The sequence below is a fragment of the Micropterus dolomieu genome, linkage group LG21, assembly GCF_021292245.1.
Source record: "Micropterus dolomieu isolate WLL.071019.BEF.003 ecotype Adirondacks linkage group LG21, ASM2129224v1, whole genome shotgun sequence".
NCBI lineage: Eukaryota > Metazoa > Chordata > Actinopteri > Centrarchiformes > Centrarchidae > Micropterus > Micropterus dolomieu.
The window spans coordinates 34,344,724-34,357,900 of record NC_060170.1 but is presented as its reverse complement, the minus strand read 5'-3'; the positions used below and the strand labels follow the sequence as shown (position 1 = coordinate 34,357,900).

Genomic DNA, 13,177 nt, shown 5'->3' with positions numbered 1-13,177 from the left:
ACATGTTGAGTGCAGAACCATTTTAATTCATGTAATAAGCAACGTTTCCCCCACTCAGTGTCACAATATCAAATATAAAATATGTCTATAAGCAGATTATAAAAGTCCTACCGTCACCACTGTTACTGTGTTATTAGTCACTGCTAGATTTGACCATTATCTATCCTGTCTGTAATATAAAACAGGCTCTAACGTCACTTTATTTAGATTTTCTCCTGCAAACTTCAGCCTCAGAATCAGCTGCGAGTCTTTTCCTGTCTGTCTCTGTGACAAACTCCTTAAAACACACAGGTACGTTCATTATGTGGTTATACTTTTTATTGATATATAGGAGCTTCCAATTACTGTTGTAAATGATTTCCATTTCAGTCAATATGAAATAAATGTGCCCACATAAATAAATAAATGTGGCTATGAAACAAATGATCAAACATGTAAATGCGGCAATAAATATTAAATGTAATTATACATGCATAAATGTGTCTATTTTTTATTATTACTTTCACTTCAAAGGGTTTTAAGGGGCGGAAGCTAAATATGTAAATACACGGGGGCCTAACTAGTTATGAAGTACAGATTATTTATTTTTTATTGCAGATAATTTATTTCACTGCAACAAGTTACACTATGGATAGATTAAAAAATATATAAATGAATTAATAAATGTACAAATATATAAATATTTAATTTTTACATAACTGCTCATTTATTAAAACCTTCAAATGTCCAGATTGTTTTGAACCTCACGTAACAAAAGTTTTTCAGTTATTTTTTTATTAATTAGTGTTTGCTGTGAAATACTGTTAATATCCACACTGCTTCAGATTTAGATTTATTTTAAATTTCTATATTTTGTTATATTTCCTACTTTATTGTTATTTCTGTTATTTAGTATGTTGACATGCAAACTGTCAAAGTATTTCTGATTGTGGTTCTGGTTTTCTTTCAGCCTCAGATCTGGAGAAACTCCTCCAGGTCTTTATCTCCTCCCGCCTCGACTGCTGTAACTCCCTGTAAACCTGTCTGAGTCAGAAATCAATTCACAGTTAGTCCAAAATGCTGCAGCTCCACTTCTGACTCACCTCAGAGTCAGAATCCTGAAGCGGCTGCCTGTTTCTTTTAGGACTGATTTAAAATTCTTCTGATTACTTTAAGGCCAGACATGAGCTGGCAGCTTCATATATCTCTGAGCTTTTATCCCCTATGAGCCGGGACGCAGACTGAGATCCTCTGGTAGGGCTCTGCTAACTATTCCAAGGTCTCCAGGCTAAGAACCAAAGGGGACAGGGTCTTTGTTGTGAGGGCCCCTACAGTCTGGATCAGTCTTCCAGAGGAGATCCGGCTCACAGTCTGGATCCTGGTTTTCTCACTTCTTAAGACTCATTTAAACTAAAAAAGCTTTCAGTGTGTGATGTGTAATTTATTCCAGCATTATTTGCGTGTTGACTGGTTTGTTTTTATATTAACAAGGAGAGAGGGAAGGGGCCTTTCTGAAACTAGACCCTCGGCACTTCCACTCTGACACGGAGTGAACTCTGGTCACCCTCACAGCCAAATCGAGCTCTCTAACCGTGTAGGGTTTAAATACAGGGGCCAACTTTCGGAACTCCCCTCTCCCCCCAGCGTAAACAGGATCTGACGTTACCGCTGCACCCGCTCTATAATATATGTGTTCTGTTCAGTCTGTGTTGGATCATTGTGGTTTGTTGCTCATAGATTGCGGATGCGCTGTAACCTGTGTTCGTCTCTGCCTCCTGTTTTAGTGAGCCTAACCAGCTTGTGGATCATTGTTCCGTCTTGCGTTCTTTGGATTATACTTTTGGAGTCAGCCACTGTCTATAAGTGTGCTTGTTTTTTGTTAATAAATCATTGGACTTTATCTGCTCAGCTCTGGTGTCCTGTGTTTGGGCCCTCATTCATTTCGAGTTTGATACCATTTACCAGAACAAGGTTGAGGGTGTGATTGAAACACTGAGTCGCTTTATAAACACTCTGAGAGAAGTCAATCGAATGTATAATGAGATAAACACAGCACTGTGGCTGTCACTGTCAACATCCACATGAATATTAACATTACCAACAATAATAACTTCTTCTGAAACTTTAACAAATGGCTGCAGTGTTTTCAAGGTTGGGTGTGTAAGAACAAGGTTTTCAAATGAGTTATAATTTGGGATCCAGCAGCATTGTTTTCTTTCCTTCCTTCCTTCTTTCTTTCTTTCTTTTTTTTCTTTCTTTCTTCTTTTTCTCTGCTAAAAGTGTTTGTGCAGCAAAAACTGCTGGATGAAAACTCACCCAAATTGGTGGTAGTAGTGACTGTTGAAATACAGAAACAGTAGTGAGCCTCATTCTGCTGCCTGCAGATTTTTTTTCAGCATCATTTAAGTCTCATTTTTCTTCACTTGCTGATATTGATGTGACGTTCTTTCAATGTTGATGTCACTTTTTCATCAGCCAGTCATTTAATGTGGCAAACTGTTTTGTCTAAATCATTTTATATCTTTATCTAAAAGCTGATGTTTATGTTGCTGTTGTTTTATGTTTTGTTGTTTATCAAGGAGGACAAATACGTGTAAAAACATGTTGACATTGTGAAGTCTGAACTGGTTCAGAGTCACTATTGCTATAAATGTATTTTCACGCAACTAGAAATCTTTTATGACAGGACTAACAGTACATGTCCAGACTGGGCAGCTATCTGACCGGCTGTTGCTTTCAGAAAAGGTCATTTCCCTTTTTTCCCCAATCTCATTTTCACACCTGACTAAAACATCCGGTCCAATTCAGATGGACTTAAACTGGTGTCGGAGTCTTAATCCCTGAACTACGAGGGCACCGCCACTAGAAACAAAGTTTGAAAAATAGAAATACTGGACTCAGTGTGCTGATTGGTGTGGCTGCTCCCCAACAGAACATTTAGGTTGCAACACGAACCCGTCACGCAAATTATCAGTCAAGTCTGCAGGATATCTGTTTTGGGTTGAGCAAGCTGTTTCCTTTCAGTATGCTTGGTGATGAACCAGTAGAGGTTCCTTTTTGGGCAAGAATTGATGACAGCAGACACAGAGAGGACTCACGACGGCCGACGCGTGGGAGTATCACAAGCAAGAGTAGGCTACTCATGGACGCCTGGTCCAGCGTCTGATTGCACACTGGAGACGTCAAAAGACAGAAAAACGGGCGTCTTTCACATGTGATTTGCCATGAAAATGAAGGCGCTCGTCCTTTAGTGTTTTAGTTTTTTTAATCATTCATCATTATCATTAAACCCAATGAAAACATGAATTATCAAGGAGGAATGTAGGCTAAACATTATGTCAACACGAAACAGACAGAGCCTGTGTGTGAAAACATGTAGAGGGATGACAGTAGCTACATAGACTGTATCTTCAATCAACACTTCATTTTGGTTGGAGACTTTGTAAAGTCCCCTATTGGAGCCAAAAAAACAGTTTTTCATGCCAGAAGTAATTTCAACTGGGAATTATCTAAATTCCAAGAGGACCTGAACGCAGCACTAGTTTCAGGGATTCTGCTGAAATAAAAAAACAATGTTTACCAGGGACCAAGAGTTGTTTAGTTTTCTTTCCTGAGGTATAACTCATCTGCAGGCAGAAACTCACTGATTATATCAACCTTAGTGGGAGGAGCCAAAGCACTACAGTAAAAACCCTGAACCTCAGTGAGAAAGACAAGAGGTTAGATAAGTTTGGCATATAGCCACTAACATCTGTGACCTGTTGCAGCAGAGCCAAGCGGATCACAAACGTTGAAATTATGTATCTACAGCTAAATGGTGCTCAGTAAACTGTTTTATTGGCTCCAAAGCCAACAAAGCTTCCAACCTTGACTGAAGACATGTAGCTACTGTCATCCCTCTACATGTTTTCATACACAAGTCTGTTTTTGTTGATCTAATTTATATCCTACTCTCATTAGGCAAAAGCTACGGAGTATAGAAACAGCGTGAGAAGGAGTTTGAGACTTAAAGGAAGGTGTTCTCCCCTAACTGCACCCACTGTTGTATTACGCAGGGCCGCCTCTTCTCCTGTGAGTGGGTGTTGGACGATCTCGGCCTGGAGAATCACAAACCGCCAGAACGGACTGATCGTTCGCAAATGGACCAAGTACATCAGTGGGATTTAGGTCAGCTTAAGTGTGTTACGACTACTTTTATCTGTGCGTTTAAATTGTTAAATAAATGAGGATTTATGATTAACTGTGTGCAGTGTGCTGATTGGTTTAGACAAAGGACAAAGAGAGAGCAGAGGAATTAACATCCTGACTCTTTGCTGGTGTTGCTGTTTGATATTTAAACACTTTACTTCTTTAAGTGGGACAGATGTTCAGTTTAACACAGACAGTAAATAAAATGAGTCAACAGTTATTATAAAGCCTTTATTAACACTTTAATTAATCTGAACAATGATGGTGTTCAGCTGTAATAAAAATATAAAAGGTCAGTTCAGGAAAAGTCTTTAAATTTGAACTGAAGTGGTTAAACTCACACATGGATCATTTTGCCCCTTAAAGCAGCAGGAGCCACATTTGATCTGGTCTGTGTAAAAATGGCAGCTGCTATAGAAATGACTGAGCCTGGCCAACATCAGTCATTCAGTCCTGAGGTGAAGCGTTACTGCAGGAACCTGAGGTTGGTTACTGAGAGCATCAGGCTGCAGATGGAGCTACAGATATAATGTGTTTCAACTGTTTCTACACACAGTTCACTGTTTAACTGGACAATATAATGTGTTGCAGGTGTTGAAATTGTTGTATCTGTTCATGTGTTGTAGTCTTGGATTTCTTTTTTGAACACTCAGGATACTTGGATACTCTGACAGTATCCATAGTAACAGCAGTACCCTCAGATCAAGGAGAAGAGAAATAAACAGAGAGGTGAATAAAGATGTTTCAGAGAGAAGCCACTTCCTCCCACAGCGTCTCTGTGCAGGTAGAAAAAAACCTGTGAGCTCTGTTCTGTTTCATCACTTTATCATCTAGTTTATTAGATTAACAACAGTCCACACTGAACTACAGGGAAACACTTTATTCATCTTTTAGAAGCACAAACAAAGAAAGCAAAGATTAAAGATTGATCTGAATTCTGTCTTAAGTTGATGTCATCAGTTATAAAGCATCCAGCCTTATCTGACATGGAACAAAACAAAGAAACATCAGAGCGTTCATCGTCTATAATGTCATTCTGCATCATTCTGATTGATCTGATCAGCAGTTTAAATGATCTTCATGCTGTATAATGTTTCATATTTGCTGTGATATTTGTGATTTGCAGAGAAAAACAGGGTGAATGACATCTAAACATTTCATTTCACTTCCAGCACAAACATCATGTTCTTTGTCATATTCAAAAGAAAACAAAGATCATCTGTAATGAGCGAGCAGAGCTTCAGCTGCTGAAGTCTTTCTTTACTAAGCTGCTGTCTGTTTTTATCAGCAAATGATTACACAAACTATTAGGACAAAAGAAAAGAAAAGGCAATTATTCCCAGCAAAAGAGTTTTAACAGAAGAAAAGAAAACCAACAGAGCAGAAAGATTTTCTACAGACTGAAAAGGTGCAGGCTGAAACAGCAGCTCACTCTTTTTTACAACCCTCAACTTATTAGAAGTGAAAAAGTGAAAACAAATGACTCTAATATCTCCAATATATATTATATAAACTTTACAGAGAACACAGTGAATGTGTGTGCAAAAACTGTGAAATACTTTGGCAACACCGCAAACTTTGCTAAACATCTGAGATCAAGTCAAAATAATATTTTGATGTTATGAAGCGGCAGTTCTGAGCAGGATATTTTTATTACAATTAAAGAATATGACAGGGAGATCGCATTAAACTAGAAATAAAATATGTAAAAAGTATTGGTATCAGCATCAACAGCCTGGGTATTTCTTGCTATTTGATAGTGTAGGAAATAAGTGGTCTCGCACAACACAATTTACGAGCAGCCTGCTTCTTTCCTCTGCTCTCTGTCAGTGGATGACTCAGATATTCCATTAAAATAAAATATAAAACGTAAAAAATAAACAGCGATGTCGAGCAGCATATAAAGGCTGCACTCAAGTAATAAGCTTTTTAATATTGGACAATTCACAGTACAAGTACTGCAACAGTACATCCATTGTGAATTGTCCCCATAAATCATTTATTGAGCTGTTGAAACAGTTTTCATTATACACTCTTTATGATGATAAAATATGTTTATATTGTAAAACACAGAAATCCAAAAAAATAAGAAGTATTCCATAGGGCCCTAAAAAGTGTAGCTATTTAATGCTCTGGGAATGAGAGCTGTATATTCTTCACAAGGTTTCACCACTCAGAAAAATCATTTCAGTCAAATTAATTCAGAAAACGCTAGTTTCGTTGCTATGGTAACCTGTAGTTAATAGGCTGGACCCTGACAGCCAATGAGAAGTATTTCAGTGGCCATGGTCTGCATCACAGTGTCGTCCACTGCTAAATATCACAGTCAAATATCTTGTTCGTTAAACTTTCAGTTATTGGAACAAATGAAAACAGAAAAAAGGAAAAATATCTGAAACTGCTGATGAGACGTTTACATGAAACAAATCCTCATGAAATAAAACACCATGATTCTTTTTTCAAAAGTTCCTTTATCGAGGCACTTAGTTCTTTTTCATGTGTTTCCTGCAGAGTTTTCTTTTTCTTCTCATTTGTCTCTTTCTTCATTTGTTCTTCATGTGTTTTCATTAACTTGTGGATTGTTTCCACATTTGTTCTGTCTTTGATGACAGATTTTACTAAAACACAAATTTCTTCCTCATGCTGTTGCTTCTGAGCTGCAAACTCCTTGTTGTGTTTCTCTCTGAATTCATTAAACTCCTCAGCTTTCTGTCTGGCCTCCTCTTCATATTTCTTCTTCTGTTCCTCCTTTTCTTTGTTATGTTTCTCCTCAATGTCTTTTTTCTCTTTTTCCTCTTGTTCTCTTCTGATTCTGTCCTCTTCCTTTCTTTTCTTTTCATCATTTTCTCTTTCCTGTTCGTATTCTTCTTGATTCTTTCTAAGTCTTCTTTCTTCCTCCTGTTGTCTCCGTTCGTCTTCTTGTTTTTGTTTTTTCCACCATTCATTTTGTGTTTTCTCCCAGTTCGCTCGTTCTTTTCTCATCTCTTCTCTGCTCTCCTTCAGCTTTCTGTCAATGGTTTCCTTTGATTCTGACTCTGATCTTATATTTTGCTCCAAAGCTTCAACCTTTAGTTTCCACTCCTGTCGTTCAATTTCTTCCTGTTGTTTTCTCTTCCTGTCTTCTTCTTCTCTCTTTTCCTGTTCTTTCTTTCTCTCCTCACGTTCCTTCTTTATCTTCTCCTCCTTTTCTTTAAGTTCTTTTTCTTTCAGTTTTCTCTCTTTTTCAGTTTCTGCTGTCTGTTCTCTTCCTTTCTTTTCATAATTTTCTTTTTCCTGTTCATATTCTTCTTGAAGCTTTCTAAGTCTTCTTTGTTCTTTCTGTCGTTTCTCTTCGTCTTCTTGTTTTCGTTTTTCCCACCATTCTTTTTGTTCTTTCTCATATTTCTCTCGTTCTTTTCTCATCTCTTCTCTGCTCTCCTTCAACTTTCTGTAAATCATTTCCTTTGATTCTGACTCTGATCTTATATTTTGCTCCAAAGCTTCAACCTTTCGTTTCCACTCCTGTCGTTTAATTTCTTCCTGTTGTTTTCTCTTCCTGTCTTCTTTTTCTCTCTTTTCCTGTTCTTTCTTTCTCTCCTCAAGTTCCTTCTTTATCTTCTCCTCCTTTTCTTTAAGTTGTTTTTCTCTCAGTTTTCTCTCCTTTTCAGTTTCTGCTCTCTGTTCTTCCATTCTTCTTTTCATCTCTTTCATTTCCTCCTCATGTTTTCTTTGAAGCTCCTCCCTCTCTCTCTTCATCTCTTCTTCCTTCTCCTTCAGGATTCTCTCCATTTCTTTCTTTATAGCTGCCTCGGCCTCTTGCAGCATCTCATTGGTGTAGCAGCTGCCTCCATTTTCCTTCACCATGGTGTCAATCTTGGTTATCAGCTCACTGACTTGTGTGCGGTTTTGTTCATCATAGTTATCAAACACATGGTATCTTCCTCCACAGTCAGAGATCAGCTTCTTAAAGGAATCATCACAGTCCTGTTCAATGTATTCTTCAATGGAAACTTTATCCTGCTTTAGTGTATCTCCTCCAGTTAAAAGAATGATGGTGAACTTTTCAGCATTCTTCCCAAAACTTTCCTTGATGAGTTTTAATGTCTCCTTCTCCTCTTGTGTAAATCTGCCAACGTGTAACACCAACAGGAAGACATGTGGTCCTGGAGCCAGAAGACTGATGCATTTCACCATCTCCTCATGAACCTCTTCATGGGTCAAACTATTGTCAAACAGACCAGGAGTGTCGACCACAACGACCGGACGACCGTCCACTTTACTCTGTGCTTTCTGACAAAGTTTGGTGACTGATGTTTGACTTGATTTGGCTTTAAACTCCTTTCTTCCTAGAATGGTGTTTCCTGTAGAGCTCTTTCCACAGCCAGTCTTCCCTATCAGCACAATCCTGAGACTCTCTGGGCTCTGCTCCTCATCATCACCTGGGAAAGAAGAAGAACAGACATTACTTTAAATGCTGACAGTTATAACTGTATATACTGCAAGAACAGAAAAAAATATTATTTATTATTATTCATATTTATCAATTATAGTACTTACCTCTGACTGTGCTGTTTGTTTTCAGGTCCTTCAGTTCAGCCTGTAGTTTGATGATGTTTTTCTCTTGTTGTATGACCTTTTCCATTTGTGCACGTGCAAATGTTACAGCTGTATAGCAGGATGGTTTATTTTCAGATTGTCTCATCATGTCCAGCAGCTCTGGGATCTGCTGCTCGTCCTTGATGTTGAGAACAACATATCTTCCTCCACAGCTCTGACGGAGCTCCTGGATGTCTTTGTTTTCCTTTAGAAAGTTAACAACAGCTGGAGCTGCAGGATCTGACTCCACAGTGAACAGAATCATGGTGAAGTCAACGACTCGAGAGCTGAATGTGTTCTGGATGGTCTCTAACTCTTTCTTGTCTTCATCAGTGAGGGGACCCACAGGTAGGACCAGGATGAAGACATGGACGCCCTCAGGATCACAGAGGGAGATACACCTGAGTGATTCCTCCATCACTGCCTCCTGAGGTTTTCCATACAAGGCAGGCAGCTCCACCAGGGAAACCCAACATCCACACACCTCTCCCTGATGTTTAACACACTCTGATGAGTTGGAGACTGAATGAAACTCTGTCTGACCTAAAATGGCCTTGGCTGTTGAAGTCTTCCCTGCTCCTCTCCTCCCACACAGAACCAGGTTTAAAGCTGGTTTGATGTGTTCAGACTTTGGTCTGATGGTCTCTTCAGTGAAGGTGAGGAAGGTTCCTCTGTTTTCATGAACAATGTTCTCAATCTTCTCCATCAGCTGTCCATGGTCTTTTTCTACCATCCTGTACTGTCTTCCTCCACAGTCTTTAATGAGCTTACTGACAGAACTGCGTGTTTCATTCCCCTCATGTGTGCTGATGACCATTGAGTGTTTAAAAGCATCTTGACCAAACAAACTCAGGATGAATTTCAGTGTTTGTCTGTTCTCCTCAGTGAAATCAGAAACCTTCACTAACAGCAGCAGAACATTTGGTCCAGGAGGACAAAGACTGATGCACTTCCTCATCTCTTCTCTCGCTGTCTTGTCAGACAGACTGAAGATGTCTGGAGCTTTCACTACTGTTAATGGTTTTCCTCTCCACTCTCCACAGGCAGCCATGCAAAGTTTGATCTGGGACTTTTTTTGGACTTCAAATTTTTCAGGCCCTAGTATTAAGTTACCAAGATTTGTCTTGTCGTCCTCACTCTTCCCCAACAGCACAATTCTGAGGACAGATGCTGTGATATAAAAGAAAGATGAAGCATTTTGTAGCAAACATGGATGCTGATTCAGTCTTTTACAAGATCACGATAACGACATTTCATGTAGCTGATGCTTTTATCCAAAGCAACTTACAATTGCTATATATGTCAGAGGTCAAACACCTGGAGCAACAACGTTTTAAGTTTCTTGCTTAGGGACACAATGGTGGATGGGTCACAGTGGGAATTGAACCCTGGTCTCTCACACCAAAAGCATGTGTCTTATCCACATTACCATCGCCACGTCATAAACCTAAACATAAAATAACTGTCTGTGGATCCTTTTCAATCATCTCTCTGTGTAATATTGGCTCACAGCTAGAATTTATGTTTAAGTCCAGTTTATTGGATAAGCAGAATTATAGTTTCTAAACACATTCTTAAAAAGACAATAATTATGATGAATATATAATTTACTCACCTTGCTTTGTGCTTTCTGCTGCTGATGAACTGTGTGATGTGCTTCGTTTTAACCCTGTGAAAGAAAGAACCATCAGCTACTGACGTCTGATTCATCTTAAAGATCTTTATATACAGAACATGATGATCGTCTCTCATCAATGTACTTAAAGCTGGGTACATATGATCTCCACCCTGTGAAAAGATAAAACCATCAACTGAAATAACTCTCAACTCTGTTTCAACTTAATCAATAAATATTTACATTGATCACATTATCAAAACTGTTTCTGTACTCACCAGGAGCTCCAGCAGGCTCAGTGTCAGAAATGGTTGTTTTCTGTTGCTTCAAGCTTTGATGATCAGCAGATACTTTCTCATCAAACACATCACAAATGACATGCTCTCCATTGTTATTCTTCAGATTTTGATCCAAACTAATTAACAGCTCAGAACGTTCAAGGTCCTTCATATTCAAGGATCTGCATCTACACATTTTGATCATGTCTGTTAATGGTGGGTGTTGCATGTATTTTTTCTTTAAACCTGAGCTCTCCTCTCTGAGTGTTGATATCAGAACCAGTGAATGATCAAATGATCGATCACTGAAGAGTTTCAGGACTCTGCAGAGCCTCAGTTTGTGTTTCTCAGTGAAGTCTTCAGGCTGTAGAACCAGCAGGAACACATGAGGTCCAGGATCAGAGAGTCTCACACAGTTTGTCACATGTTCTTTCAGTTTCTCTTCAGAGATGTTGGGACGCAGCAGATCTGGGGTGTTGATGAGAACTATTTTTTTCTCCTTCAGCTGTCCTCTGACTCTCAGACAGCAGTCTGGTTCTTCCTCAGAGATGAACGCAGTCCCTTCCAGTAAGATGTTCCCCACTGAACTCCTCTGATACCAGCTGTTCCCCAGCAGAACAACCCTCAGCTCAGACACTGAAAGGAAAAAACTGTTCAGTTTAGAGTTCGACCACAGTCAAAACATTAAAATTGAATCTTTAACTGCTATTATATAGCTCAGCTTTTTTAAGTTGGACTTCAGTTACTGTGTCAGCTGTTATCATTTCAAAAATACATTTGGATGGCAGATATTCATAACTGCTGCTTCCCTTCAGTGGTTTCAGATCATCTGACACAGTAAAGATACATAACATTGATTCATTCACATGTAATCTTTAATTAAAGGAACACTGTTTCTCGAAGAACATATTGCTTTATGTGTTTTGACTGGTTTGACTGGGAGGTTGTTGCACGAAGTACATCCTCTGCTAGGCCTTCTTGGTGAGGGAGGTGATGTTCAGCCCAGAAAGCGTAAGGAGTGCACTGTGTCAACTGTGGAGTCACACGGGGCGAAGGGGTTGGTGGGGCTGGGCTCTTACTAAAATACATCTCTTCTGTCTTGTGGTCACTTCAACAGATGGTCAATCTCCCACCTGTTGGCAGACTGATCCCCACTAGAGATGAGCCCACTGAGGGTGGTGTCATCTGCAAACTTCAGGATCTTAACGGCCTGGTGACTGCAGGTGCAGCTGTTAGTGTACAGAGAGAAGAACCGGTGCTGATGGTCCTGGAATCAGAGACATGTTTTCCCAGCTTCACTGCAAGTCTGTGATCCACCTGCAGGTGGAGTCAGGAACTCTCAGCTGAGAGAGCTTGTCCTGCAGCAGAGTGGGGATGATGGTGTTGAAAGCCCAGCTGAAATTCAAAAATAGGATCCATGCATAGGTTCCTGAGGAGCCCAGAGGGGTCCAAGAGTGGGTTTGAGACGGATTTGAGGCAGGACAAAAAGTGGCTGCAAATCTAAAAGATTTAACCCACAATCTGTCAGGGCGACGGGTCTGCAGTCATTTAGTCCTATGGTCCTTGGTTTTTTGGGGATGATGGTGGAGGATGTGAGGCAGGCTGGCACATGTCGTGTCTTCAGTGAGGTTCAGAGCTTCAGGGTGGATGGGGAGACAGAGTCTGGACCAGCTGCTTTGAGGGGGTTCTGCCTCCTGTTGACGTCCTTCCTTGTGATTGAAATAGTCGTCGGAGAATTTGAAGTCTCTGGAGTGGGCAGATATTGAAAGCCCCAGGCCCATGCTGAGGTGGTGGAGGTGGAGCTGGTGGTCTGGAGTTGATCAATGGAGTCCCGGAGGATGGTGCCAGAACTGCCTGAAATGTGATCTATCTGAGCACTTTACAGACAGAGGCAGAGGCAGAAGCTGCAACTGGTGCACCTGAATGCAGCTCAAAGTAATCTCAGTGTCTCTTTCTCTCATCTTGCGCCATGTGTGAGGACTGAGATGGGGGTTACTACGGTGTCAGGGACTCAAGGAGTGACATATTTTAGGAATTATTTACTCTAAAAGAATAAATTCAATACAGAGTATAGAGTTGGCTGGTCCTCAGTGGTTTTACTTGATCTCTCTTGTGTTAACTACTAACTGAAGATGTGTAATATTTGGAAACAGTCAGAAGAGACTCCAGACTCACCTGATGCTACAGCCGCCATGATGTCACTCTGCTGGAAACATCAGAGATGAATTCAACTGAAGATCAACTGCAGGTTTAACACCCTGGAGGAAGCAAAATTTAAGCAATCTTATTCACACAATAAAAAAAATCTTATATATTATATATTATTATTATTATATTATATATAAATATAATTCAGTCAGGACGACTTTCATCATAGACTGATATTGTTATGGTGGCAGCCCGGCTGACGGTGAGTGTCCTGGTTTTTTCTACTTTTTATCAGTTCTTCTGCTTTTTTCCTTGGTTTCCTGTTCTCTGCCCGCCTCTCTGTGTTTTCTCCCCCGTGTGCTCTCTCTCCCTCTGCTCCTGAGCCCAGCCAACT

At 39.9% G+C, this 13,177-nt stretch overlaps 2 protein-coding genes across 2 annotated transcripts in view; both read right to left on the bottom strand.

Moving 5' to 3' along the window:
• Positions 1-13,177, bottom strand: part of LOC123960356 (scavenger receptor cysteine-rich type 1 protein M130-like) — a 549,618-nt gene that overhangs the window by 233,494 nt on the left and 302,947 nt on the right. The window lies entirely within an intron of this gene.
• On the bottom strand, positions 3,986-10,393 carry LOC123959743 (GTPase IMAP family member 8-like). The gene is made up of 4 exons (XM_046033995.1): positions 10,358-10,393; positions 8,704-9,912; positions 7,526-8,585; positions 3,986-4,076 (listed from the first exon to the last, which is right to left on the bottom strand). The coding sequence occupies exons 2-4, from the start codon at positions 9,791-9,793 to the stop codon at positions 3,986-3,988; spliced, it is 2,241 nt and encodes a 746-aa protein (XP_045889951.1). The 5' UTR covers positions 9,794-9,912; positions 10,358-10,393.

Coding starts and splice junctions, on each gene's coding strand:
- LOC123959743 (XM_046033995.1), bottom strand. CDS start 9,793: ATGGCTGCCTGTGGAGAGTGGAGAGGAAAACCATTAACAGTAGTGAAA. Junction 8,586..8,703: donor AACAAACAGCACAGTCAGAG/GTAAGTACTATA, acceptor CTTCTTTCCCAG/GTGATGATGAGGAGCAGAGC. Junction 4,077..7,525: donor GAGAAAGAACAAAAAGAATG/GTGGGAAAAACG, acceptor GTGATTCTCCAG/GCCGAGATCGTCCAACACCC.